Here is a 27,594-nt window from a genome sequence, read left to right as displayed (position 1 = left end):
ACATTCTGGACGCGGCTACTTCAGAAATTCTTTTCTTTTCCTCAGAAATAAAGGCGTAACCTTTACCCATTCCCATTTCAAATTTATTTACAGTTAGGAATATTAATGAGGAAGAAACATGAAATGTTTCGATAAATGTAGGTACGTTTTGAATAAACTACATAGTTATGTAGTAAAACTGGAGCCAGCAGCTCATTACGCGGCTTTGTTTCATTTTAAATAGACGTAGGTATTGTTGCTGCAACAAATTCACGTATATTCTGCTGTAAATAGTTAAGTATTAAGGATTCATAACCTCCGGTAATTTTCAGATGAAATATTATTTAAGATTATATATCACCACATTAACTGGTAAAGGCTCTTGTAAACTTGATACTTCACAAACGAATGAAAGTTGCATGCTATCCACAAGAGTGCAAAGTAATTTCGTACAAGTTTTAACTTGATACCTAAAGCTGGCTGGTAAAATTCACGTATAAAATAATGAATTTGAATAATAAACTCCACTGAAATTTATTTATTTTTTGTACTTTCATATTCGACAGTTAACATTTTCCTCGTGCTGGTGTGGTGAAAAGTTGTGTGTTTAACTCGGTGGCAAAATTTGTTTAACCTACGTGCCTTGAAACCCTCACAACGATCAAGATTCTATATTCTAAACCACTCGCTTTGATCCGGATCAATTTTCATCTTTCGGTTGCTCGGGTATCAATATTGGCACGTGCGGTTAAACAACAACTTTACTCCCTTACCCTTATTAAACAAAGAACTATTTCCATTTGGACCACACTTCGTTATATAAGTAAATGATCGAGTTGCATGAAAACTGTACGGATTTATACTTTATCGTAGCTTCTTCAAGTACATTTAATTTTAAATTTGCATAATTTTGTTGAGAGCGAATTGTAATAACTCATACATTATACTTAATTGATAGGTATTTTATTATTTTCCTTACGTTACGTTTACTTTGATTTTGATTGTACTTTTAAAATAAATTCTATTTGTATTGATTTTTAACGCAAAAAGGACGGGTGTTATACTAGTAAGTTTGACGTACCGGTCTGTGGCGTCGTAGCTTTCAAACGGATGAACCTGTTTGTATCAAAACAAAAGCGTCTACAGACAGATCGTCTGAATCACGGGTTGCTGATAAATACGTTAATCATGACACGCTATCGTAGTGCGTCTAAGAGGTATTGCCGCTACATACTGGGAAATCCATGTTATCGGCTACGACGTAGGTCAGCAGTGTGTAATACTCACCGTCGTGTGAATCGTATATGTAGATGACGTGTTTCCAGCCGTAGTGTGTGATGGTATCTATGACGGCGCGGTGGTAGTCGGGCCGCATGCTCACGGCGTAGTCGATGAGCCCGGACGACGGAGGGATAACCTGCAACAATGTATTTTGTAAAACACAATATAAACAGCTTCTAACCAAGAGTGCTTTATCTAATGTTTTCACTTCTTGGTCGAACAATGTATATATAATAAAGAATGGGTGATTTCATAACGAGAATTGTATAGTGTCTTACATATTTAGTATCGTCTAACAACGTTATACAATAAGCATCTCTGTAGTAACCGAATTTTATGATTTTCATACATGCTTACTTACTTACTTACTTTGTTGGCGCGACGACCCAAAGTGAGTCTTGGCTTCCAACACAAGAGCACGCCACTTTACGCGGTCCAGAGCGACCTCCCGCCAGCCCTCGTTGACGCCGAGTTCTCGGAGATCTACTTCCACTCTATCTGCCCAACGCTATTTAGGATGGCCAGTAGGACGGCGTCCAGTTGGATAGCCCAGATAGGCCCTCTTACCTGCCCGATCCAAACCCATCCTTATGAGAAGGCCAAGCCAGCGGAGACGATGTGCCTCGTTCTTACCTATTATATTCGGTTCGGCTATTAGATCCTAAGTATGAAAATTCGGTTACTGCTAAATTATTTCAGCTTCGCAATGCGTATCGTATTTTATGCAACTGGTGGTTAAAAGAGGTCAAAAAAGGTGAGTGGCGTGGGTAACAATTTGAGGCGAAGCCGAAAATTGTTAATAAAGACGCCACGAGCATACAATACTTTTTCTACGACCAAGCACTTATTTTGAAAGAAAACCGGCCAAGTGCGAGTCGGGCTCGCGCACAAAGGGTTCCGTAGCAGCAAATATAATAAACCAATAACTTAACCAAAATTACAGTTAAATCAACCTATCTCAAAAACTATAAGAGATACTTTGATCAAACCAAAAATCGTTGAAAGAGTTAATTAGCATGCATCACCTCTATTTTTTTTAGAATTTTATACCCCGTAGTTATAAAAATAGAGGGGGGGGGACATACTTTTTACGACTTTGAGAGCTGATATCTCAAAAACCGTTCACTTTAAGAAAAATGTTTTTTAGAAAACTTTATATCATTTTAAAAGACCTTTCCATTGATACCCCACACGGGTATGTACATCGAAAAAAAAATTTTCATCCCTCAGTTACATGTATGGGGGGCCCCACCCCCAATTCTTTTTTTTACTATTTAGTGTCATAATTTTGTAGCGGTTCATACAACACATATTCCCATCAAATTTCATCACTGTAGTACTTATAGTTTCCGAGTAAATCGGCTGTGACAGACGGACAGACGGACAGACGGACAGACGGACAGACGGACATGACGAAACTATAAGGGTTCCGTTTTTGCCATTTTGGCTACGGAACCCTAAAAATTATAAATCAACAAATACCTACTTTCAGTCATCTTAGTTATCTAGTGGACCGCCTACCATTTTGAATATGCAGTTTGAGTGCAAACATGAAAATAAAACTGTCTATGGTATGGTTCTTTGAAGCCTGGCCACTAAGACGAATCGAGCCGAGTTGAATCGAGTTCTCATACATTTGAATACGATTCGACGCGTCGCCAATGAACGCAACAGAAAACGAAGGAGTCTCGACTCTGCGAATTGGTTTGTTAAGTTGGTAGCAATGTATTTACTGAACTGTAACAGATATATCGTGCTACTGCTACTAAATGTTTTCAGGGTATAGACTAGATAGACTTGTCCTGACATCTTTTATGTAGGGTTTTAAAGTTCTATGCACGACCTTGTAACTCACGAATAACAGTACGGGAGTAGAAAAAATATATAAAGAGTTTTTTAAGGATCAAAGTTGGCCTTATTTCTTTTTTAAAACTAGATTCCACAGGGAGTGATAAAAAACGCCAAAAGCCGCAAGAGGGAGAACAGGCAAAAGTATAATAACATTTACATTTTCCGTTCATTTAAAGTAACAGGTAAAGATGGTGACATTCAACATTATGTATTTTTCAGGCCTCCGTCACGAGCAGAAGACAGCATTCCAAGTGTCTTTTACAAACTTCACGAATTGTCATAATTATTTCCACGTAGGATTTACTTTAAGAAAACGCTTCAAAATAACGATAAGGTACTTGGCTCGGAGGAAAACTTTAGTCTCAGAATGCGCTATAGTATTACGCAGTAGCAAAGTTTGCATTATGCATGAAAGATTCATAGTGGTGTTCTCTATTCTCGTTTGGTAGTTTTAAACGTAAATATTATTCTTAAGCAGCTTAAGTTTTTCTACTAGTAATTTTTAAAACAGTAAGCAATATGTAGTTCAAAAAAATATTATTTTATTATTTATTTTTATTATAAAAGTACATCCACATCATGTATATTGTAAATTACAGAACAAACATTCAAAAAGGTATTAAGTACTGATAGACATGACAATTACGGAGTACATAACATTATTTTATCATCGTCTTAATTAAAAAAAAACAGTCAAGTGCGAATCGGAGTCGCTCACTGAGGGTTCCGTGCAAACTTTCAATAGTTGGATCATCAAAATGTTATTCATAGAACTCTACAGACTTGACTAAATCTCTCAAGACTCAATTTCCCACATAACAAAACAAGTAATATTTTAATATACAATATTATTGTTAGACAACGTCCAAATAAAATCAAGACCATTCGACTTCGACTTCAATAGTTTACGACTTACGACATGTCGCAAGGACGCTCCTAAACCGACCTCATTATATCAGGAAAAACGCGACGTAGGAAATGAGCGTTCAACGTACAGCGACATCTATCGGCAAATTGAGTAAAATGCGCGCGAGCTAGTATGGAAGGTGATTTTCATGGGATAATTGTTTATTGCGTGAACCGATTTTAACCATTTTGCCTTTATTTGAAAGCAGGTAATTTCATTGTTATTTTGGTTAAAAAGTACAGGTACAATAAACACCCACAAGGGTGTTGAAATTGGAAATGTAAATCTGAAAGGTTTTTTTATAAATTAAAAAAAAAGTTTTCAAAAGACGTGTACGATTTTATTTATCCTGTAATATTCATTATAATAGCCATGTTTGGTGAAAATTTCATAAATTTATGTTGCTAAACTTTGGAGATAAGGGGGGGGGGTATTTTTTTTTACATTTTCCTTCAAAAACGTTTTTTTTCCACAACCAAAAAATTATGAAAAATAGTTTTGATATGTACAGTTTGAGCTCTTTCTAACGATACCCCACTTGACCTAGTTACTTGAAATTTACAGTTTGCCCCCCTTTCATTTTGGCAATTTTCGTTAATTAATATTAATAAATTAAAAAAAAAAAATCTTTCAATTTTCACAAGTATTCCAAATTTCAAATCGATAGCATAAGTAGTCCTCGAGATATTTAATAATGTGACAGACAGACAGACAGACAGATGGACAGAGCGGCGCCATAAGGGTTCCTTTTGTACCTTTTTGGTACGGAACCCTAAAAAGGAACCACCATCACCAACAGTCATACTTAACATCATTTTAATTACGTAAATAAATATTGATCTCACTACAAAATGATTGTTAAATACATTTCATTTCTTGAAATATATTTTTTAGAAAACTTGTTACTTTTTGACGTCTATCAGTAAGATTAGTGAAAATTTCTTAATAATATCACCAACGCCATTAAACATTAATTTTTCACTGAATAACAGTATTAAGTTTGTGACCTAATGACATTTAAGTCTCAAAATGTGATCATTAATACGCCATTATAATAAAATTATTTGGTTTCCTCACGTAGATAATATGAAAACGGAATTCACAGTATCATGTAATAGAAATATTTATAAGATCAATTTGACGGTAGTTAGTTTTTTAAACAATTAAAAAAAATATCTATAACAATTAATTTAATGTAGGTTATTTTAAATATTAATTTACAAATTAATCTGCAAAGTGCTCTGGGTATCGGCAATTGTTGTCAGGTATTGCTCCTCGTGCCGACACTTAACAATTTTGAACCTATTTAAAAATATTTTAAGCGGGTTACTCACGTATTAAGTAAATTAAACCGAAACATGTCGAACGCTATATCGACTTAATACGTGAGTAACCCGCTTAAAATATTTTTAAATATGTATGAGTCTCACGGGAGTTTTATAGTTAAAATTTTGAACCTACTCTAATTAATTATTGGAATGAAAGTTGAAAATCCCAATAATCCGATCCGATTACTTTAGAACCTACGTACTTTATACCAATTTCTGGCCACGAATTCGATTTTTAATATCGTTGCCTGGATCAATACTTTAAGTACTTTTAATATACCGTAGGTATAGAGAGTGGAGTTTTCGATAAAACGTAGGTAAAGCTTTCTTTGATCACGATAGGATTATTTAATTACTATTTTTGAGGACATTCGCTAGCAAGTTAGTAATTTCATCTTAAAATTCAAATCATGTGAAAATCATTACTCTTTGCGTTAATCAGTCAGATATGGCACATGACATAAATTATATTCGTAGATTCGTCTAATAACTTACGCGTCATGAGAAACGTTGAATAAGTATGACCTATTAAATAAGTAGTTTCTTCTAGTTTTTAAAACGAAATCTTACCTTTTCAGGGAACCAGGGTGTGACGAAAGGCATCTGGAAGGTGTTGGTGTACGAATGCAACGTGTCGAAGGAATCGGGGGTGACCGCCCCCAGGAACGCGATGACACCGCGGGCGAACTGGTTACAGACTGTGACAAACATACAATCACCCAGTTAGTCAAAATACTTGAAAGCGTGTTTACAAAAACAACGTACTTAACTAACATTTTTTGCGGATTTGAGTTATAGCATTCGTCTACGCAGGATCTACAAGTAGAGCAGAAGATAGTGTCCAAAAATGACAATGGTCCAAAATCAGAAACCAAAAAAATATATTTTTTTGATTTCAGATTTTGGATTAAAATAAATCCACTAGTTAACTAAGATAAACTTGTACCTCTCTCATATAACACATAGCATCATTTCTATAGAAACTTGTTTTATTTTCTTACAAAAAGGACATACCTATTACCTACTAACAAAATTTTACAAAAACAGCATAAGTGACGAACTTATTTTTCAATTTTTTTCCAAAAATATTGGTCTTTGAAATGTGTAGTCGTATATTTCGGTGTGTAACTATTTGCCTCTTAATAAAATTTTAGACACCCCGGGAGAAGAAGAAGAGAAGAAAAAGAAGAGAGGAGGAGGAGGAGGAGGAGGAAGAGGGATCTTCCCCATGGTGATCTTAGGTGATATTTTCAAGATTTTTTTTATTGTAAGTGCCAGTTTTACGAATAACGTTTACTTTTTATGTGAAAATAAATCTAAAACATGCAAAAAACATGAGGTACCATAATGACACAATGCTATGCTCCACAAAACTTAGTTTGACTGTGGAGTCAAACTAAGTCAAACATTATGAAACAAGTGTGCTAGGTTGGTCATTACACACGAGGCTATGTTGTGCGCGTGAGCGAAGTGAGTGTGTAATGAATGATCAATACACACGTGTTGCACACGAAATTTTTTAACACAATTTTGTTTTTCCTCACAAATTAAAAAACTGTATTTACGTTTAAATACACTTTTAACTCCTAGTCGAAACATTTTCAAAATAGTGATTACACCAATTTTAATTAAGATTGAATTCTCGAAATTACAGAAGACGTGTTGAGCTTCCATGCGTTCACATGCATTCACTCATAGAAGTAGCACACTTCTAAGAAAACTCAGCCCTTCTCTCAGATTTTCTTGGTTTTTCATTGTACTATCTATAAAAGTTTCATATGGCGCTAGGTATTTTGTACTCAATTTGAACGGAAAACAACTAAAATTTACAATTTTTGTCCGAGTTATCATTTTACACAGAATCAAATGTATTTCATTTTCAATACTTGAAATGAATATTTTTGACAATTTTTAAACTTGATACGTGCAAAACTAACATGAATGTCGTAAAAACCAAATATTGAAAACCAGCGCATTATTACTATTTCTAGTATTTCTGTGCATGACCTGGATGCGAGCGTTAGCCTGAAGGCGTGAACAAAATCAACAAATACCCAGAATTAACAAGTATTTTATGACTGAAATAAATCTATTACTCGTCATATTAATTAGGTTCCCTTTTCACAAATATTATTTATTTGCAAATAGTCACCTCTTCAACTCAGCCGGATTCTCGTTAATTGCGAACTAGTTTGCAATATAATGAAAAAAGCACTCTTGTTTAATATCCAGGATTGTGAGCCTAAAATATGTTCAATAAGTTCCGCGTTAATGGGTACAATTCACCGTTGTGCATACAGTACTAAAAGCTTCAGGTCGAAGTTGTAGATTACTAATATGCTGTTTTTAGTATATTTCTGCAATTGTACTTACAATTAAGAAAAGAACTGAACATGTTAGTATCCGAAATCCATTAGCTTTAAGAATATAATAAAATATGTCATAGGTAATGTACAGCTTTAGATATTTGATTATTTGTATAAAATTTCTTTAGTGATACAGTGCCAACCAACCGAGATAATACAAAATAAATAAACTAGACATAGTTGAGGTCCTATGTCATCACATTAACCTTTTGACCACCATGGGCGGATATGGCCGTCGCTGGAAATGCTTCCTAAGGACGCCAACCATGGCCATCAGTTTTGCCAATTACATTGGGGACCCATGCGGGCCTTCTTAACGCCTAATTTTGCTCAAATAATCGCGATCCACGTCTGTCTGGTATCCGGGGCACGACGTTTTCTTTTTCACTATTTGGCGTTTAAAAGGTTAAGCCTAACCCTGATCCGTGTTCGAGAAAACTTATATTTAGTTAAAATAATCCTTGCATACAAAAGGTGAAGAACACACCACACACCCCAAAAGAAAAATAGTCTTGAGAAATGCACTATAATGCATTAATAAGGAATATCTATGGAGTATCCGACTACTAAACAACGTGATATAGGTACCTACCGAATAAACCTTAATTTACGCACAGAAATATATTACTTATTACCGTTAATGTAGATTGTAGAGCCAATATCACCAATATCAAGCCTTCAAGACAATCACAGGTAACAGATTAATTTTCTCCTAATTTTTCGAACTTTTATAGCAGGCATTCCACCTTCAATCACGACTTACGTGCCCTGGCCCGGCCCAAGCCCATTTTAGAGTAGCAATACGATCTCTATAATTCTGACCCGTCGCCGCATCAACATCATCTCGTTTCGCTTCCATCGTAGAAAGACATACCGAACGTGTTGTACTCTATACCTCTATGCAACTTTTAGCCTCTTCATTTAGTACATTGTTAGTGTCCACGTCTCGCAAGCTTATGTCACGGTGGGAAGTACCCAGTTACACACTGATCAAACATGTTGGTCTTCAGTGACTGGTATCCTTGCCCTTAACTTGACTTGAGGACTTGGATGCCTTTAGCGTACAAAAGGCATCCAAGTCCTCCGTGTGATCTCCGCCGGCAGCGAGGCCGACCCAAGTCTCTGTATTGTGTTATGGTTCGCCACAACTCGACGTTTTGTGCCTATTTTGCGTGATGTGGGGGATTTAGCTAATCCTGCCAGCTTATCTCCTCGAGAAATCCTATTAGACCTTTAATGTTGAGTAGGAGAACTTTGGAGAGGTCTCTCGGGGATCCGGGATGTTTCTTCCTGTATGGAGCCACTCTGCTCACTCCATCACCAGGTGAGAGGCACCCTCGTCACAGGGGAATGTTCATAGCATCTGTTATGAAAATATGTTTGTTAAGTAGTCTACGATCTGTTCTGACATTGGTTACCATTCTCAGGCGGACTTTCCCTAGTTGAAGGAGCGTCTTTGTGAGTTTTCCATTGATGCTAGGCTTGGCTTGTTTGACTGCAGCATTTGATCTGGTTTTGCCAGTGTGCTGTGTGTAGTTTCATATTGAGCATACCTTGCTGAAGGACATCGGGAGAATCGGCGTCAACCCCAGCTGCCTGGCCAGCTCGTAGGCCGCATCATCACCTCGACATCCACTGTGTCCTTTGGTCCATTGAAGGATGATTTTGTTATTATGACTTACCTCCGTTAGTCGTTTATGGCATTCCTTAACCCAACCTTTATTTGTTGTTCCGGATAACGTATCTTCTGTCACTTGTTATAAAGGCTGAAATATGGAGCTTTGGATAAGCCTGTCCTTGCCGTAACATTCAATTTGTACATACCTCTATATGTTTAACTACTTTAACCCAAGACTCACCGACGGCATACAGTTCCTCCAGCATCTGACGGGGAACATGTGCTTCTTTGAAGATGACGATGTTATCCGCATATCGAAGATAATTGAGGCATACATTTATACATCTATCATCCCTATTGAGGCTTTTATAAATGCCTACCTGTTTAAAAACTTGGCCAGATTGCATAACCCCGGAGTTACTCTCTACTAATTGAGATTCGTCGATACGGGTGCTAACTTTTCTTCTGATTCAATAGCAGGTTGCATAGAAACATTCACATTTTGGTACACCTTTTATGAAAATTCAACTCACGTGAGTAGGTAATTAAAACGTCTGTTATTAACGTCTTCTAACGTTTTTCGTTCGGTAATGACGAACAATACATGTTAATAATATTTGGCTCTACTTTAAGCGGTGATATTTGTCTCAAAGTTTGTCCATCCGGTATTTAACGGCTTCGTTGTTTAGTAATCGGTAAAATATAGGTAAGAAATATCTATTAATTCTGTACTAAAGAACATTTCTAAAGTTTGCCCGAATTCTGGGGTGCTCTTCACTAACCCGCTCGTGCGTAGGTTTTTTTTTTCAAATCTGAGAGTCCTTGAATGCGGAACGATTTTCAATCCGGAATACGATCTAACCCTTATACGCAAGATGATGACGGAGTATTCCGTCTCCCAGGCACAATCGCAACAGAATTGCATTGCGAATTCGCGAATATATGAGCGTAATTAGGCATTACGGAGTCCCAATTTTATTTCATTTGGCGTCCGTATCGTTGGCGTCCTTGGCAAGAATTTCCGGTGACCACCGTGGCCGTCCGTGGCGGTCAAAAGGTTAATGGTTCTACAGTCTCGACACATGTTAGTCATATACCTAGTACACTTAAATACTTAATTTTCATCATTGAGGTGTATTGCACATATGGTATCTAAACAAATTTTATCCTAGTACTATCGAATATCTACAAACTCATGGATACTATCATGTTCTATTAACATAAACTATTATTCTAATTGTACAATTGCTAAAATAAACTAAAAACAGCATATTTGTACTCTACAACATCCTTTGGCGGCCATTTTGTTTAGCTGCGACAATTTGCTGAGTGTTATCCTTTTCCGAAACCATCCTCAGCACTGTAACTTCTTTTATTTTCCTAGATTTAAGCTTATTTTGATGTTGTTGTAAATGTGTTTCGAATAAAGTCTCATTCGTTACGAGCAAAGACATATGTAACTCCGTATAGACGGATAAAGACTAAGAAAAAAACGTACCTCAAAACCATAATGAAAAAGGTACGGTGCCCAAGATGGCGTTATTCGTTACACCTTCGGGGAACGTTCGGCTAGATGTGCGCTAATAAAAATATTAGACATTTTAACACATATCAAGCTAAGAATATGGGCCAAATTGTCAAAACTGAGATTCAAAAGCTTTAAGCAAGTGTCGTGAGATGGCAGTCTACGCACTGTGATTACACATTTTACTTTGACAGTAACTCTCTATAATACTCAATCCTCTTTGGTTACGAGCAAGTGTGCTGAAAAAATAATCATACACGGCTGTTACGCACGTTAAGGTTATCAAGTACTATATAGGCACGGAATGTTAGCGTAGGTACTCAAGTGGTATACGAGTCAGCATAGGTACGTACCTACATATTGGATTTTCCAACTACCCGTGTACGAGTAGACTTATAGGATTCATGTTTTTTTTTTGCAAATAGCGTGAAGTCGGGTATTTTTATTTTACATCCAACCAACAGTCAGTTGTGTAAGTTGTGTTACATTAGAGACACAGCTAGCTCGGTACGCAGCCGCATAATCGCATCCACTATTGTTTAGGATTATTCTAACAAGAACGGTGTTGCATACTAATTCGACAATTCTGGAGTCAAATATTCAGTGCGGAATTGTGGGCTGATACGAGCTAGAGATAAACTGGTTATTAGTGGAACGCCCCTGATTTATACAGCTTGCTGCTTAACGCATACCGATCATAGCTATGTTTTGCATAGCGAAGGCCTGTTGGTATTATTGGGTCATGTTATGTAGGACTATGAGACTATACCACAACTATTGTCAACCCGTAAATACTCGAACAGATATTAAATTCGTCGTACCATCTACCTTAAGACTGCACTTAGAATATATAAACATGTGTTGCGATAGTTACGTTGCAATTAAGTGTATATGTTGTAGACTATAATAGAAACACTTCATTGGCCTCCTCCGGTCAACGTGCAGTCTTATTAGGTCTTGAAAACAGATCTTTGTTAGAAAATAAAAGAAAATAAATTGATATAAATACAATTAAGATTTTTGCGACAGACCTGGTGCCGTAGCCGAATGCCATTTCTGCGACGCAAAACGAAAACAAAAGGCCGCGAAAGATAGTCTGGGTCTGTTGTGCCAATACGCACGTGCAATAGAGATAGATATCTACGAGCGTTTCGTTTCGTGAGCGTTTGTGCCATTCGGCTACGTACCCTGTATTGCAGAAAAAAGTAAAAATATAAGAAATGTTTTATCTTTTCGAACTGTTTCTAGAAAGTAATTTTGTAAAAAAAAATATATATTTAATTATAAAGAGGTTGGTGTTATTAGCTCAAAAAAAAAACAACTTAAAAACTCCGTAGTTGGTTCTAACAATGAGTCATAATCAGCGTTGGCAAGATTATATTGTATGGGAAGTTTGGAGTAGTGGACCGTGCGGCGCGCACTTAGACGTTGATCAGTCTGTCAAGTGCGGATGATAGTGCGACTAATACTATTGGTATTCCCATAATCTGCATACGCTTAGTTAATAATTAATCATGTTAGCAGGCCCTGTGTATACCAGGTGCCTCCTGTAACATGAGCAATAAATTAACCTGTTGGCTATACTCTTCAAACTGACAATAAAATTATTTGTTTAGTAACTTCTAAGAACTACTTGTATATATATTTTTGCCTTTTAAATTATTTTATTTATGTATTGCGAATTTTATTTAAGCTTAAAGATACGTGACAGGAATCTTATAATTTTCAACAATGAAGACGTATACCTACTTTAAAAGTAAATTTAAATTTACGTGAAAAATAACAAATCTAGAGACTGCATACTTTTAAAAAGTTTCTGAACAAAAGTGTTTTCGTTTGAGAAGTACAATACTCGTATGTGTTTCAATAATTCGCTTGTATTACAGGAGACACCTAGTAGATAAATCTCCGAAGTGTAGAAATTTAACTACACCGTATTCGGTTATATTTACGTGTATTCCAGAAATAGGTGACTTTCGGAATCAGTCTAGGAAAGAAGGAAATTTCGAAGTAATTTAAATTAGGTAGGCATTAGAGTTTTTGGATCACCAACTGTAATTAAATGTATGCCAGTTCCTGAATTGGAAACTACCTAATTCATGATAATAGGTATACCTACTCTTGTAGCGACATTGCTTTGGCGAGTGATACACAAACTACTTATGCGCTACTTGCTAGCTTAACGTGTCGAACATATCCGAGTTATAATTTCTATATTCTACGTTTGATCGCACATCATGCATACCTACTTGTAGACTCTGCTCTTACTTAGTATTTTACTGAAGTTCCGATATAGTGAAACGAAACGATTTGCAAGACCACTCTACACAGATAGTTGCAGCATAGACACTTCAGAACACAAAGCGCATGGAAAATTTAACATTGTACAGCTTCAGGTACAAGGACAAGTTTTCAATAGTTTAAAAACGAATTCAAACGTTATATGTTTTCCTGCGATCCCCTAATATTTTTTCTGTCCACGCACACATTAGTGCTCACTGCTTCCAAATATTGTTGAGGGTTTCCGTGTTGAAATATGGATGTTGTAATAAAAAAAGCAAATATCGGTTGGTCTGCCCGCAGGGAGCTGGATGGAATGCCGATCACGTTTACTCAGCATCACAGGGCGTCTCATATACTTTAAGATACTTTACCGATTCTAAACTGTGCTTAGCTGTAGTTATTTAACCTCCATTACTATTATATTTCTTCTGTGATAAGTCTGCGCATTTTTGAGGTGGCTGTCGTAAACAGATGCTCAAATAAACACTCATATTAATAAGAGTAAGCCTATTTATAGTAAAAAAAAACTAATGTCATAAAAAAACAAAACAAAAAGTGAACGATAAGTATTTTAGTAAAATTTTAAGTATTATTTTTTCGTGAGAGAGATACGTACAAGTATTAAATACTAGTATTGTGTCGTACCCCGTCACCGAGTGCCCAATAGGCGCAAAATCGCTATCTTATTCTTCTCGTTTGTGTGACAGAGACATTTGTGTTCCGCTGTTTGGCGTCTTGACTACGCACTCTGGTCTATAACCGCGATTTGTACTAGGATTGACCAAAACCTTAGGGCAAACTGCAAAAACAATTCCTACTTCAGCTTTTGACTGAAGTATTAATAGAGGTAGAAACCGAGGAGTTCCCAACTTTACAATCAAACGCCGAAGGTTAAATAATCTATGTCAGGCTTTCGGCTTCGGGCAAACGTCGATCTGTAGTCGGAAAATCCACCCGATCGTAATGTTCCTGTATTTGAGCTTTGACGGTAGTCACAATAAACCAATTCATAGGTTCGTTAAGTTGAAAATGAAAATGAAAATGAAAATGAAAATTTATTGATAACATTAGGTTACATGTCAATCGTTAAGTAAAATTTAACTTATTTAAAACATCAATAGTATTAGGCATATAAAATAACACGCTATATACCCCGTAAATAACACGATTTTAACTTAATGTGATTCTTACTAGTAGGTACATACATGTTCTTCTTTAATTGACACTGATATTATAGAAATTTCATACATTAATATTGAGTTATTACATACTTAATTTATGTATTTAGGTACAATAGGTATGTCAACAATTTCATTGGATAAATAGTCGTCAATATCATAAAATGTTGATTTTAGTAGCCACTGTTTTAATCTACTCTTAAAGCTATGGAAGGAAGGTGCATCCCTGATACTTTTAGGTAGGTGGTTATAAATACGTGGGCCGAGTACATAGGCTGACCGTCCGCTTTTTGCTATCTTGTGTGGTACTGTTGCTAGGCTGCCCGCGTTCTTGTTGCTACGCAGATAACGATTTTGATTTACCTGTTTTACTGCAAATTTATTCCTGTTAGCGTGGGTAAATATGGCTATGTGTTGAATAAGTACACAGGGCAGTGTTAGTATACTGTATTCTGCGAAATACTGAATTGCTTTAGATGCCCGAGGGCAGGCGGGGCTCTCTCGACTCAGGGAAGGAGAAGTCAATTAGACCAATCTTAAAACAATAAATATACCTAAAATGCAATTTTTTTAATATGCCGTTTTATTGAATTTAATCTAAGAAACGACATTTTAATCTAATTAGTAATTCCTATTCTATTGTAGTTTGGTTGGGCAAGTGTATGTGAAATTTGAGGTTTGTCAGACTAAATGAGTTTCTCCTAAATTTGACAAAAATACTTCAGTCACGCGCGTTGAAAAAAATTGTTTATATTAGTTTCGACTAAGTCTCCAAACGATTGACTAGTCACATCTAGGATCGCCGGAGCTTGATGATAAAATATGTACATAATGTGCATATATATATTGCTCATAAAAGCGCATATTAGATATTAGCATCAAAATCTGTCTAAATCTATAATCTGTAATCTATAAAAATCCCTTTAGAATCGCAAGCAGCTATTATCAAAGTTTTGATTTTAAGGAGTCTCGGATGTGATGACTTTGGGGTGGCCGCATGCAAGAGAGAGCATTTTATCGATTTCAGATTACACTAGAGGCAAAAGTGCAACCGGATTACCGCAACGCTTTGCTTGTGAAGGTGAGTCCCCGCCGGGCGTCCGTGGTATCACGGCACGTAGGTCCTTTATGCTTGCGCCATGTAGTAAGCTAAACCAATCTAACCAAATGGGAAACAATAAACGTAGGAATAGAAAATAAACTTATTGATCTGCGTCCGGCTTGTTTTTATATTAGAACAGAAACATGTTACATTGTCCTATTTCAAATTAAAGGGTTTTGCTCGTTTTGCATATCCGTAAAATTTGCTTAGCTTTGACATTTTGAGCCCAAAAAGGCCAAACAATTTTTAGAACCTGTCATATCGACTACACATATCGCACCTGAAGCTGTGGCATACTCGTATGGTAATTTTGTTTACATATTCTTGCGCTTGTGCTTAAATTACTTAGAGAAGTGGAGTGTGGACGTCATATTTCTTTCATTATTATAATAAAATAGTACCCAAATTACGATGGTACACATTTTACAATTATGATCAACAATCAATGAGTTGAAAGATCAGATCGGTTTTAAAAAATAACTTAAAAGCTTGATTCTCCATCCATCCCATCTGCAAGACATGAATCAGAAAATAGTATATATGGTTGATTCATTACATGCCAGATATCCAATAACGCGGCTAGCACGTGGGTCGAAGGGACGGTGACGGGTAGCACCCGTTTTCTATCATGGCGGAGTGTCCACATTCTTGCCCGCCGAATAACTGAGCCCTCGGCCTTGGCTGTGTTTGTGACCCAAGTGTCCCAATATCTTGCGTCACTCAAGACGAACTATTGATAGATATTACAATGATGATTGCGTGGTATAGGCAAATATTTTGATTATTAAACCATTAAAAAGGTTGACTACTTGTGCCTTTCTTAGTATAATTATGTCTAGCGTACCGTAAAATATTGCATGTTCATATTTACATAATTTAGATTAAAATCACATTGAACATGTCGACACAGCGGAGAAACTTATATTACTTCAACATGATAGAAATAAGGGAAAAGGCACACGTGAATTTCAAAAAGTCGCCAAAAGAAAGAATAACTTTAGGATATGCATGCACAGTCAGCGTCAAATACATTGTGACGGCCAAAGCACCTACTTAATATATCGTACCACACCTTTGTTAGCATAATAATAAAAATCTGCTCCGGTATATTTGGCGCTTAGGCGGTCACGACGTATTTTACTCTGACTGTACAAGGACGACTAGAAACACTGTAAAATAAATTCAAACAATTTAAAACCATCCATCCATATATTTTATTCTAGTTTAGTATTTAATTTTAGTTTCAATCAGAATGTTATTTATACTTAATTCATATAATGAAATTGATTTGATATTATATATGTCGGAACCCAGTGCGCAAACTACGGGTCCAGCCTGATGACGTCACCTAATCTCAAGTGCTCCGCGCCAGCGCCGGTGCGCGGGCGGTGCCTCCGGAACAGTTCCTATCGACCTTTGACACGCGCAGACGCATTCGTTTCCGAATATTAATTATGATTGTGTAATTAGTGATTTTGATCAGAGATCAGAGATTTGGCAATACAAGGACGTTGTATAATGTTTGTTAACTTTCGTGCAAGTAAACGGTGTCGCTGAGAATCTAGACTGTTTTATTATCTCGAGGGACCCTAGGACTTATAAGGACCTATTTCCCATAGTGATGCCCACAAGTAGAAAATAATCTGATGATTCAGGCCATTCTGCGACATCAGAAGTGGGATATCCTCGAGATAATCATGAAATAAGTGAAATTTTGTGAAATCGTGACTTTTAGTGTGATTTTATGCAAAGTCATAACGGACATGTGTGTAATGTAAAGTGTAATGAAGCTATGAAGAGCAAGAAAGAACAAGTTATGACATGAGTTTACCAAAAGCGAACATTGATAATTACGAGTGAAGATGAGCTTTGAGTCTGATGGTACACAAAGGTCGAACAATCCTTTAGTGTATTGATAACAAGACGATACCTCTTAAGTATACTAAGACAAGTGAAAAATCACGATTTTACAGGAGAGCCATTCAAAGGGGGTATCGAAGCAGTAGATGTCATTCTCACGAATAAAAATGAACTACTTAATCAAGAAGTCAAGATTAACTTTCCAATTAACTGAATTCCGTGTAGCCAGGTGTGGCCACGGATTGAGTGAGCAAAAACATCGGTATCAAGAATAAGAAGTGTGAACCTGACTTCGGTACGGGTCAACGGGCCATTTGGTAGTGTTCACAGGAACACCAGGAAAGAAACCACAGGGTTTCTTTGCATCATCATTGGGGCAGTAGAACAGAGCAGGGCTGTCAACAGTTACACCGCGGTGCGGTGTGAGGTTGGGCTCCGTCCGAGTTCATCAGGACCATCTGACAGGGCGGTCAATTGGTCAACCCGTGTGTTCGATTGCATAATAAAGGTGAGGTGTACCTATTATTTTGCGTTAAACTTGTTTGAACAGTAATGTTGGCTGGTGGCTAATTCATTACCAGTATGGTATGTACGGGGTTCGATCCTCGGTGTATTATTTTGATGTGTTTGTGTATTTGATTTAGAACTGCGACTCTAGTTAGTGAACAATAGAGTCTAATGTTATGTGTTGTTTACATTAATACTGGTATAGTACCTTTGGTTATGAAATTATTTCTCATGTGACCCAAGGTTTGTTTTAGTTATGATTATGATTGGGCGAGAAATAATATCGCATGGGTTTCATGTTGCGGTTAAATGTGAAATACGACGAACTATTTTGAGATGCTTATCGCAGTGTTCTGTATCCACTTGAGTGGTACGACTATTCGTGAGAGCGAAGGTACGAGAGTTTATCATGATGCTATAATGACATTTTTATTAGTTGCATTGATTTTTCAATGAAATGGATGAGTTTCATGAGTTAGTATACTGTATTGTAATTGTATCTTAGGCATGTCGATGGACTGACTGCATAGAGGCTGAAGTGATCAGTTGCTTTGTTGTTTGACATGAAGTCCTGGAAAATGTCTGAAATGAAAATTTCTATTGCAATTGATATAGTATACGAGCAAGAGTATATGAAATGGAGACCTTACTTGACTGATTAGCGTTGTATCTTTGGTGCGATACGGTAGCGTTGGAGCGCTGTGATATAGTCGTTGGTGCGACTTGGGCCGTCGGTGCGGCTGTGGCTAAGCCGTGGGTGCGGCTGAGGCTGAGTCGTGGGTGCGACTGAGATTCAACCGTTGGTGCGGTTGGGAACCGTAGGTACGGTTGAGGGTCGTTGGTGCGACTGAAAATGCTGAGATTCAACCGTTGGTGCGGTGGTGAACCGTTGGTGCGGTTGGAAACCCAAAGAGCTAATAAAGTCAAAGTATGGTTGGCCGTTGGTGCGGCGGAGGTCTAAGTGCAATGTAAAGTTAAAATGGTTTACACTCATGCTCGAATATTATGATTAGGTCATAAGTTATGTAATATGTTGCATTTATGTCCTGGGGCGGCGATGACTGCTTTCTATCTACCGGCTCGTCTGAGTTAAAAAGGCATAATTGCAGTGGGTAGATAAAATGGCGATAGTTTCTTAAACCGTGATTATGTAGAATATTTCGATTCACTAAACTTAATGTGAGTATGGTCACTCATGGTGATGTTGAAGTATTAGTTAATGATAAAAGTTGGTATTTATTTGGAACGGTAATGCGGTAGTAGCCGATAAAATACAGTTTCCCCTGATATAATGTTTTAGCAAGTGTCATGTATGCACAGTTACTTAAAGTTTACGCATTCATTTGATTTTGGTTGTTTTTCGAAAGTACATCAGTTCAAAATGACTTTCGTTGTAATCTTTTAAGCGACTTAATAATTATTTGCGAATAACCTACAGTGATTTATTGTCGTAACGACAGAGATAGAGATAGCTCTAGACATTTAAGAATCGTAGGTACGAAAAGTGGACCGAATATGTACCTAAAGGAGGTCCTTTTAAGCATTTACGCTAGCCATTTTAGCAATCCGCAAAATAAATTGTAAGTTTGTGCCTACAATTCGTGTCAGGCAGTTGTATTATTTTTGGTTCTATAGTGGCAATTGAGATACATTAATTGGAGTGAATAGATAAAGTACATAGAGCAGTCGCACGATTTAATTTCATTTTATATGTGTAGCATTATTTAATCTTTTGATTTGAACAAAGATGTACCTACGAATGGGTAGGTAGGTAACAAGGCACTTAAAATGAGGCGGAAATATAACACTTCGTATGGTTGTATGATAACCCTAAAGCTACAACTACTACAGTACTAAAGTTAGTTATGAAAATAATTAAAAAAAATATAAATGATACAACTAACGTTAGTTGAAGTTTATCTTGTGGAATCTCATCGAAATTAGGAGGCCAGAATTGCCTTAATATATTGTTGCTATCTTGATGTTTGGTACATTTATGAAAATAAGTAACACAGCAAAAAGGAGTGTGCAATTTTATAATGGGTCGGCAACGCACGCGTGACTCTCATTGAGTTGCAGGCGTCTGTAGCTGACGGTGACTGCTTTTCATCAGGCGGACTGTATGCTTGTTTGCCACCGACGTAATATAATAAAAAAATATAAAGTTTCAAGTTTAGTTTTTAATGTTCTGAGGATACATTAAATTAAAGCTATTTTAAAATCAATTTAAAGATGATCAATATTTTTGCTCTATGACATTATTTAAAAGATGACAGTAGCTATTTAAAAGAATTATGACTAACAAGTTTTCATTAATAGTAGCCAATGAGACTGAAATACGGCACTGTAAAAAAAATTACAAAAAAAAAACATTTTTGTAGTTTATCAGTGGAGTTCTCTTAGTGATTTTAGAGGTTATAGAGCTCGTAAAATTTACAAAAACTTAGTTGTATGTAGTTTTCGTCCCTGTTACTCCATACTCATAAAAATAGTAGTGGTGTCTCTTTTAGTAAGAGAAGAATCTTATTACTTATTCTTACCAACGTACAGAAAGGACACTTCCTGCTAAACCGAAGTTTGATGGCAGTTCCGAGTCGAATAGTGTTGTCTATCTAATGCTTTCATGTCGTATTGGTGGTAACATGTAAGATGTAATCTTAAAACTATGTAGAGTTGTCAGTAACCAAGTACCTAAATATCTGATCACGCAAAGGGTCGTGACAACCTTTATAATTGTTACGCAGCAATGCGTACAAATGGAGCTGGACATCGCCCTAACGCGATGTGATGTGTAAGCATACCTAATTAGATTAAGTAGGCTAGATGCTTTATATATGGAAACTGTATTACTCATAATGATCAGCTTATTCTATCTGTATTCTAATGGACATTACATATTGATGCCTTGGAGAGTCAACATGTGTTTCATTTATTAAACTCTACTACATCCCTGCCGAATAGAACATGCACCAATAGCTTCGACCAATACATGGCGACCTTGCCAAAGCGTGTCAGCGTGTTGAGGAACTACGACCACTAAGGCTTCTCTGCAGCATTTCGTCGGTTTGCTATTTTCAAGATGGGGAAAACCGTGTCTAGAGTGGAGAAGGAAGAGGTCATCATAGCTCAGGCCGGTCAGGGCAATAGCGCCAGGACGAGTCAGGACATCAGCCACGCGGATGGGCAATCATACATAACGATGGCTATGGGAGTGATGATCACCGTTATCTTCGTCTATCTCGTCTGGAAAAGGATCCACAAGTGTCTGACGCAGAAGATCGAGCGCCAGGCGGCTGCTATGGTGATGCGCAGGCGTGCGTCCGTCTAAGGTGGCGGGCAGCGGCTGTCGTGGGGATTCCTGGAGCGCTGCGGATCGGCAAAGCAGTGTGAGTGTCCTACCACGAACTAAGTGACAAAGACTTTCATCGGACTACCGGAAAAATCATGTAAGTGTAGTGAAGTGACAAAGACTTTCATCGGCCTGCCGGGAAATCATGTAAGTGTAGTGAATTATTTTCCTATGGACTGTAGACCTTATCGTGTGGCGTTATATTAGCTTAAGGCTCGTTATAGTTGTGCCAGATGTTTTAGAATTTTATAAGCGCATTAATTATTTTAAGGAATATTTGCTTAAGCTTGGGCCAGTTAGAAGAAGCGAGAAGTTAGGGCAGGAAAAATTTTCGGAAGCAAAGTCGGTTTATAACGAGTATAATGCCTATTTAGAGATTTATATTTCAAAGGTAGAAAAGGGGGAAGTGCCCCTCGACAATAAGGTACAACAGTATATTGCGGAAGTCGAAAGAGCATATGCTAAAATATTGCAACTGTTCGGGGAATCGCAACAATTAATTAATTCAAACATGGGTTCCAAATCGAATTTCGACTTGAAGACGGCAGTCTCTCTTTTGCCCGTCATGGATGATACTGAAAAGGTTTCTTTGCAATTAATCGACGCCATAGAGTTGTATGGGACAATGATAGTCGAAGCTGACATCCCGGTGTTGATAAATTTCGTTTTGAAAACACGTTTGTCTTACAATGCAAAACTGCGGTTAACAGGTACCTATACCACAGTAGCGAGTTTAATTGCAGATATGAAACTTCATCTGCTAACTCGGAGGTCGGATACCGCTTTGCAGAAACAGTTGCAGACGGCTAGGCAGGCGGGAAAGAGTATAGAGCAGTTCGGTAGAGATTTAGAGGATATTTTTGTCAAGCTGACAATTTCACAAGCCAATGGTGATTCGAGTGCTTACAGTGTTCTAAAACCCCTTAATGAAAGGCAGGCTATTCACAGGTTTACCAGTGGTTTGCGAAATGACCGGTTAAGTACGGTAATATCGGCTCGCAATTACACGTCTCTTAAAGACGCAATACAGGGTGCTAAGGATGAAGAGATTGCGATGACACCAACACCCTCAGAGCAGGTGTTCGCGGTGCGCGGTAGGGGTGCAAGAGCCCAAATAGCTTCGGGTCGTGGAAATGTATATTTCAACAGTAGGGTAGGTGCAGCGAGACACCCGCAGTACGAGTACAGGAAAACCGAAGGACGCGCTTCCTACTTGCCCAGAGGCAGAGGCGGTGGCGCTTTCAGGGGTGGTTTACGCGGCCATGGATATCGTAAGAGCTACGGGCATAATGGTAACGGTTTCGGACCCCGTAAGCCCCATAATAAGCAGTACGTAAACACGGCTCGTGAGTGCAATGACACGAACGAGTCACCAGCCAGATCGTCTGATCTTCAGTTTTTTCGTAACTAACACCTTACCTTATATTATGGCCTTCGGTAACGTGAATTCAGTTCAGCTTCACGTAAATGGAAAGTCGTTGACATGGCTATTGGACACCGGAGCGTCATTGAGTGCAGTCAAATATGGTTCGATAAGACCAACAGCTCCGATGATTCACCCACACACAACAAACGTAAATGGGCTAGGCGGTGTAATTACATCTGTTGGTTACAGCTATCTCGATTTATTTTATGAGACAAATGAATCATTTAGTCACAAATTTCATGTTTTTGAAAATTTACCGGTTGACGCGGACGGGATCCTGGGTCAGGATTTCTTAAAAAAATATAGAGGCAATATAGATTTTGAAACGGACGTTTTGAAATTGAAAAACGGTAACCGCACATCCTTTATACCGGTACGCGTTTACTCTACACATAACAGTAACGAACAATCATTCATTGAGTTACCTTCGCGAAGTGAAATTTTTGTAAAAGTTCCCATTAATGTCGCGGGAGATTTTGTTGTTTATGCCAGCGAAGTATGCGAGGGTATTTTCATAGCAAATTCTTTGTCTAGAAGTACGGATGGTAATTTGACTGTTAAACTATTGAACACGCGAGAGCAGGTTGTGAGGATTAAGTGTGTTACTCCCGAAATTAGGCGACTGGAGGAATTTGACGTTCTTAATTTTGATGAATGTCCAAATAACGCCGAAAGAGTGAAACTGTTGCTTTCTTTGTTAAAATTGAATTATTTAAATTCGGAAGAAAACGCCAGCATCTCAAGTATTTGCGCTAAGTTTGCCGATATTTTTCACCTACCAGGTGATAAGCTGAATACCATGAACTTTTACGAACAAAAAATCCATTTAAAGCCTAATGAATCTCCAGTTTACAGTAAGCCATACAGATTGCCTCACTCTCAAAAAGCGGAAATTAAAAAACAAATCGATCAAATGTTACGAGATGACATAATCGAAGAGTCCTATTCGGAATGGGCTAGTCCTTTGTTAATAGTACCTAAAAAAGCAGATTCCAGCGGGGAAAAGAAATGGAGGGTCGTAATTGACTACAGAAAAGTTAACGAGCGTATAGAGAATGACAAATTTCCATTACCGAATATTACCGAGATATTGGATTCACTGTCTGGTGCAATTTATTTCAGCACCTTGGACCTTAATCAAGGATACTATCAAGTAAAACTCGACCCTAAGAGTAGGCAATACACGGCATTTTTGGCTGATAAGCACTACCAAATGAAGCGCCTCCCAATGGGTCTAAAAACGAGTGCTAGTGCGTTTAGCAGAGCGATGACAGTTGCAATGACGGGTTTGAATTACTTACAATGTATCGTTTACCTTGACGATATTATCGTCATGGGACGAAATCTTCAGGAGCATAGCAAAAATTTAATAGACGTATTTTCGAGGCTGAGGAAAGTCAACTTTAAACTTAACCCACTAAAATGTACGTTTCTAAAAAAGGAAATTTTATATTTAGGCCATTTAGTTACGTCAGATGGAATCAAACCAGATCCAAGCAAAATTTTAGCGATTAAAAATTATCCAACTCCAAAAAATGAAGATGAAGCTAGAAGGTTCGTAGCGTTTGCGAACTATTACAGAAAATTTATTCCGAAGTTTGCCGAAATAGCTCAGCCAATAAATAATTTATTTAAAAAAAACGTAGACTTTGTATGGACTAATGAATGTTCAGATGCATTTAATACCCTAAAAACAGCAATGAGTAACCCACCATTGCTACAATATCCTAACTTTTCAGAAGATAACGAGTTTAGAATACACACCGATGCGTCAGGGATAGCGATAGGCTGCGTTTTATCAAACGGAGATGGTTTACCTGTTGCTTACGCCAGTAGACCCCTGAACAAAGCGGAGAAAAATTATCCCACCATTGAGAAAGAGCTTTTAGCTATTTTGTGGGGAATAAAATATTTCAGACCTTATTTATTTGGACGACGTTTCAGAGTAATTACGGATCATAGGCCGTTAGTCTATTTATTTAACATGAAGGATCCCTCCAGCCGCCTAACCAAGTTCAAATTGTATTTACAGGAGTACGATTTTGTGGTAGAGTATTTGAAAGGTAAAGATAATGTGGCTGCAGACGCATTATCAAGGGTTGAGATAACTAGTGAACAGCTGAAAGACATGAGTGAAAGAGTTATGTTCGTAACAACACGTGGGCAAAAGAAGCGAATGGAAGAGAAAGAAAGGCAAAAAAATGCCGGCACTACGGATTTCCAAAACGGTTGGATTGATCACCCAAACGTGGCCGAAATTCTAAAAAAACCTAACAATTCAACACAATTAAGTTTTAATTCAGAAGAGTATCGCAAGTGTGCGAAAATGAATGATTGTATTTATAGCAGAAACAATACGTTTGTATATACACCCTCATTGTCACTTATTAGCGTTGCACCAGTATCCCTATCATGTATGAAACGAGCTTTCTTCATGAGGGAATTGGAAGCTTTCTGCAATATTATAAACATTAACGAAATATGCGTTATTAAAAACAAAGACAATGAAAAGATTATCAAAGAGCTAGCTCAACATATAAAAAATATAAGTAAGTGGTCCGGGCCACGACTATGTATTATAAAGGGTGCAAAAGAAGTAAAGAATAAAGATGACAGGCGAGTCATCATGAATGATTTTCATATCTTACCCACTAGCGGACACGCGGGTATGCGTAGGATGACGAATAATATAAAACGTCACTACTACTGGCCAAGCATGGAAAATGACATAAAAGCTTTTGTAAAAAAATGCGATAAATGCCAAAAGCAAAAATTCCATAAACACATAAAAGAACCGATGTCTATTACTACCACAGCCACATCGGCATGTGAAAAAGTGTATCTAGATCTAGTTGGCCCTTTAACTAAAGATAACAACGGGTATAGTTACATATTGACGATACAGTGCGAGCTCACTAAGTACGTATGGGCTTACCCATTACCCAATAAAGAGACCGAAACGGTCGCGCGAGCATTCGTTGAAGGTTTTATTTTACATTACGGCATCCCGCGCGAGATAGCAACAGACCGAGGTTCTGAATTTATTTCTTCAACTATGCGAAATACGTGTAAATTGTTAAAAATAAATCAGATACAATCCACGGCATATCACCATGAGAGTCTCGGTTCTTTGGAGAACTCTCATAAGGCCCTGGGAGCTTTCCTCAGAATCCAGACGGATAACCAGGCTCACGAATGGAGCAACTGGCTTCAATTCTGGTGCTTCAGTTATAACACGACTATGCATTCTGAAACTAAGTATACTCCCTTCGAATTAGTATTCGGAAAACTTTGTAATTTACCAACTAATATAACTAATAATAATATAGATCCTGTGTATAACTTCGATGATTATCCGATAGCTTTAAGGTATAGATTGCAAAAGGCTCAGGAAGACGCCAGAAATAATTTAATTATGTCAAAGCAGTTAAGAAAAGAAAGATATGATAAAACATGTAATCCAATTAAGTATAAAATAGGCGATTTATTATTAGTGAAAAAAGAAGGACGTGAAAAAATGGACCCAGTGTATTTAGGTCCATACTCTGTTATTGAAGACATGGATGTTAATGTAAAAGTTTCTATAGGAAATAAACAAAATGTAATCCATAAAAATAGAACTATTCCTTATTTTATGTAACGAGTTATGCTAGTAATAAGTTAGTCATAATCATTGACTCATCGGTGCACCAGGTGTGCGTCACATTTCATTATATTATTGTTATCGTAACCTAAGAGAGTAATCACCTCACCATAATTATGAGCGTGTCGTATTATACAATAACACATAAAAGTGATTGACCTGTATTTTTATTGTAGGTTAATTTGAAAGTTTGTTAAACATGATTTTTTTTGTGTAATATTTTTTTTTCTTTTCTAAAAAAAAAAAAAAAAAAAAAAAGGGGGAAGGTGTGATGTGTAAGCATACCTAATTAGATTAAGTAGGCTAGATGCTTTATATATGGAAACTGTATTACTCATAATGATCAGCTTATTCTATCTGTATTCTAATGGACATTACATATTGATGCCTTGGAGAGTCAACATGTGTTTCATTTATTAAACTCTACTACATCCCTACCGAATAGAACATGCACCAATAGCTTCGACCAATACAGCGACATGGTCCGACCACTGGTAGGGAGCTGTTTCTAATAAATCATCAGGTAGTTAATTTCGAGTCTCACAAAAAAAAGATACAGAGCTCTTAAGGTGTTTTTGTTTGCGTATGATAAAGTCGTCAGCCTGGGGTGTAATGACAAGTGGCTGCAATTAATAGTCTCAACTCTCAAGTGAGATTGTTTGAAATAGTAGTATTGCATATTGCGGTAAACTGTGCGTACAATGAATAGTCCCTGAAATAAAATGTAGGAACCTACAGTACTAATGGTACTGGGTACATCATGCTATGTGTAAAACGAAATAAAATTGGACTCTTAATGAATAGTCAATAGATTCATCCGAAATTTTGAAGCAATCTTAAGGTTCAGTTGAGACCCATTTCACGCATTGGAGTGCGTTCGAGTTACCTTCTTGGGTTTAGGTCAGAATTGGCCGAGCGGATGATACTTTGGTTCAATGTTTATTTTCCAGAGTACATCAGCAACCACCACACACGAGGACGTGTGATCATCAGGATGGCCGTGTCGGAACCCAGTGCGCAAACTACGGGTCCAGCCTGATGACGTCACCTAATCTCAAGTGCTCCGCGCCAGCGCCGGTGCGCGGGCGGTGCCTCCGGAACAGTTCCTATCGACCTTTGACACGCGCAGACGCATTCGTTTCCGAATATTAATTACTAGCTTTTACCCGCGGCTTCGCCCGCGTAATAAAAGTATTCTTATTGAAACGTTTACAAAAAATAAGATTTTCATTTGGATCCGTAGGTTTCTTTGTAGGTACATCTGTCCGTGATTACTTCGATTAAGGTAAAGCGGGACATTTCTCGACTGGGGGGCCATTGTAACTGATATATTTGCTGTACGGTCAGCCAAGAAAGTGGTTTACCACTTTTCGACTCTATTGATGGAAAAG

At 37.5% G+C, this 27,594-nt stretch overlaps 1 protein-coding gene across 1 annotated transcript in view; it reads right to left on the bottom strand.

Annotated features, from left to right (window-relative positions):
- Positions 1-27,594, bottom strand: part of LOC125240455 (glutamate receptor 1-like) — a 192,568-nt gene that overhangs the window by 39,231 nt on the left and 125,743 nt on the right. The window contains exons 3-4 of the mRNA XM_048148349.1: positions 5,917-6,044; positions 1,267-1,396 (exon numbers count right to left, since the gene is read on the bottom strand). Coding sequence (XP_048004306.1) covers positions 1,267-1,396; positions 5,917-6,044 — 258 coding nt within the window. The remainder of the gene's footprint in view (positions 1-1,266; positions 1,397-5,916; positions 6,045-27,594) is intronic.

This window comes from Leguminivora glycinivorella, chromosome Z, assembly GCF_023078275.1.
Source record: "Leguminivora glycinivorella isolate SPB_JAAS2020 chromosome Z, LegGlyc_1.1, whole genome shotgun sequence".
Taxonomy (NCBI): domain Eukaryota; kingdom Metazoa; phylum Arthropoda; class Insecta; order Lepidoptera; family Tortricidae; genus Leguminivora; species Leguminivora glycinivorella.
This window is presented reverse-complemented; position numbering and strand designations above follow the sequence as displayed.